The sequence below is a fragment of the Fonticula alba genome (assembly GCF_000388065.1).
Source record: "Fonticula alba strain ATCC 38817 unplaced genomic scaffold supercont2.3, whole genome shotgun sequence".
Taxonomy (NCBI): Eukaryota; order Rotosphaerida; family Fonticulaceae; genus Fonticula; species Fonticula alba.
Window position 1 is genome coordinate 2527223 of NW_009242973.1, and position 849 is coordinate 2528071.

Genomic DNA, 849 nt, shown 5'->3' on the forward strand with positions numbered 1-849 from the left:
GGGGATGGAACGAAAGGGCCGGGCAGGGGGGGGGGGGGGGCCGGGGCACCGGAGGCGAAAGGGGCAGCGGCGGGAGCGGGATGGAAGGCGCGGATGCGTACGATCGGCTCGCCCGGGGCGTTCTGCTTGAAGGTGGTGGACACGGAGATAGAGGGGATCACGGCACCGGTGACACCGTCGGCCTCCTGGCCGGCGTGGACAGCGCGAGTGGCAAAGCCGAAGTTGGACATGATTGGTCTGAAAAAGGAGGGGTGAAGGAGCACGGGTTAGAGGCAACAGTGCGGAGGAGGAGGAGGAGGAGGAGGAGGAGGGAGGGAATGGGAGGGTGGATCACAGGAGGTGGAGACATACATGGGAAGAGGGGGCGGAAGAACAGGACAGCGGATCGCGGGAGTTCTCTGTCAATCACCGTGTATCCGGCGGGCCCCACCAGGGGGCTAGTTATATGCTCGTCGCGTGGGGTTCCTCTGCACGGGGAGGGCGCGCGGGCGGCCATGCCGGCTGTGCCCGGGTGGGTCACCTGCTCCCTCTCCGCCCCCCTCCCTCGCCCTCCTCCCCCGGCCACGACCATGATGGGAGGGGCACCCGACCCCACTCTTGCCCATCCCCCCCCCCCCCGCCTCCCATCCCAAATGGCAATCGGGGCCGGACCTCGGGCCTCGGACCGCCGGAGGTTACCGTCTCTCTAACCGGAGAGGCAGGGGGGGGGGGTGAGGCGGGGAGGCGGCAACACCACATGTACCTGCGCCCCGGGACGCAATCGCGGGTTAGTGAAAATTGTTTAACGGCCCGTTGCCCTCGCCCCCCCCCCCCCCCCCCCGGCGCAGCCCAAAAGCGGCGAGGGTGCCC

The 849-nt window shown here is 69.1% G+C and overlaps 1 protein-coding gene across 1 annotated transcript in view; it reads right to left on the reverse strand.

Annotated features, from left to right (window-relative positions):
- H696_02319 (cystathionine gamma-lyase) overlaps positions 1–398 on the reverse strand; it is a 4709-nt gene extending 4311 nt beyond the window's left edge. Inside the window, exons 1-2 of the mRNA XM_009496215.1 lie at positions 352–398; positions 102–237 (exon numbers count right to left, since the gene is read on the reverse strand). Coding sequence (XP_009494490.1) covers positions 102–230 — 129 coding nt within the window. The 5' untranslated portion in view covers positions 231–237; positions 352–398. The remainder of the gene's footprint in view (positions 1–101; positions 238–351) is intronic.
- Between the last annotated feature and the right edge of the window lie 451 nt (positions 399–849).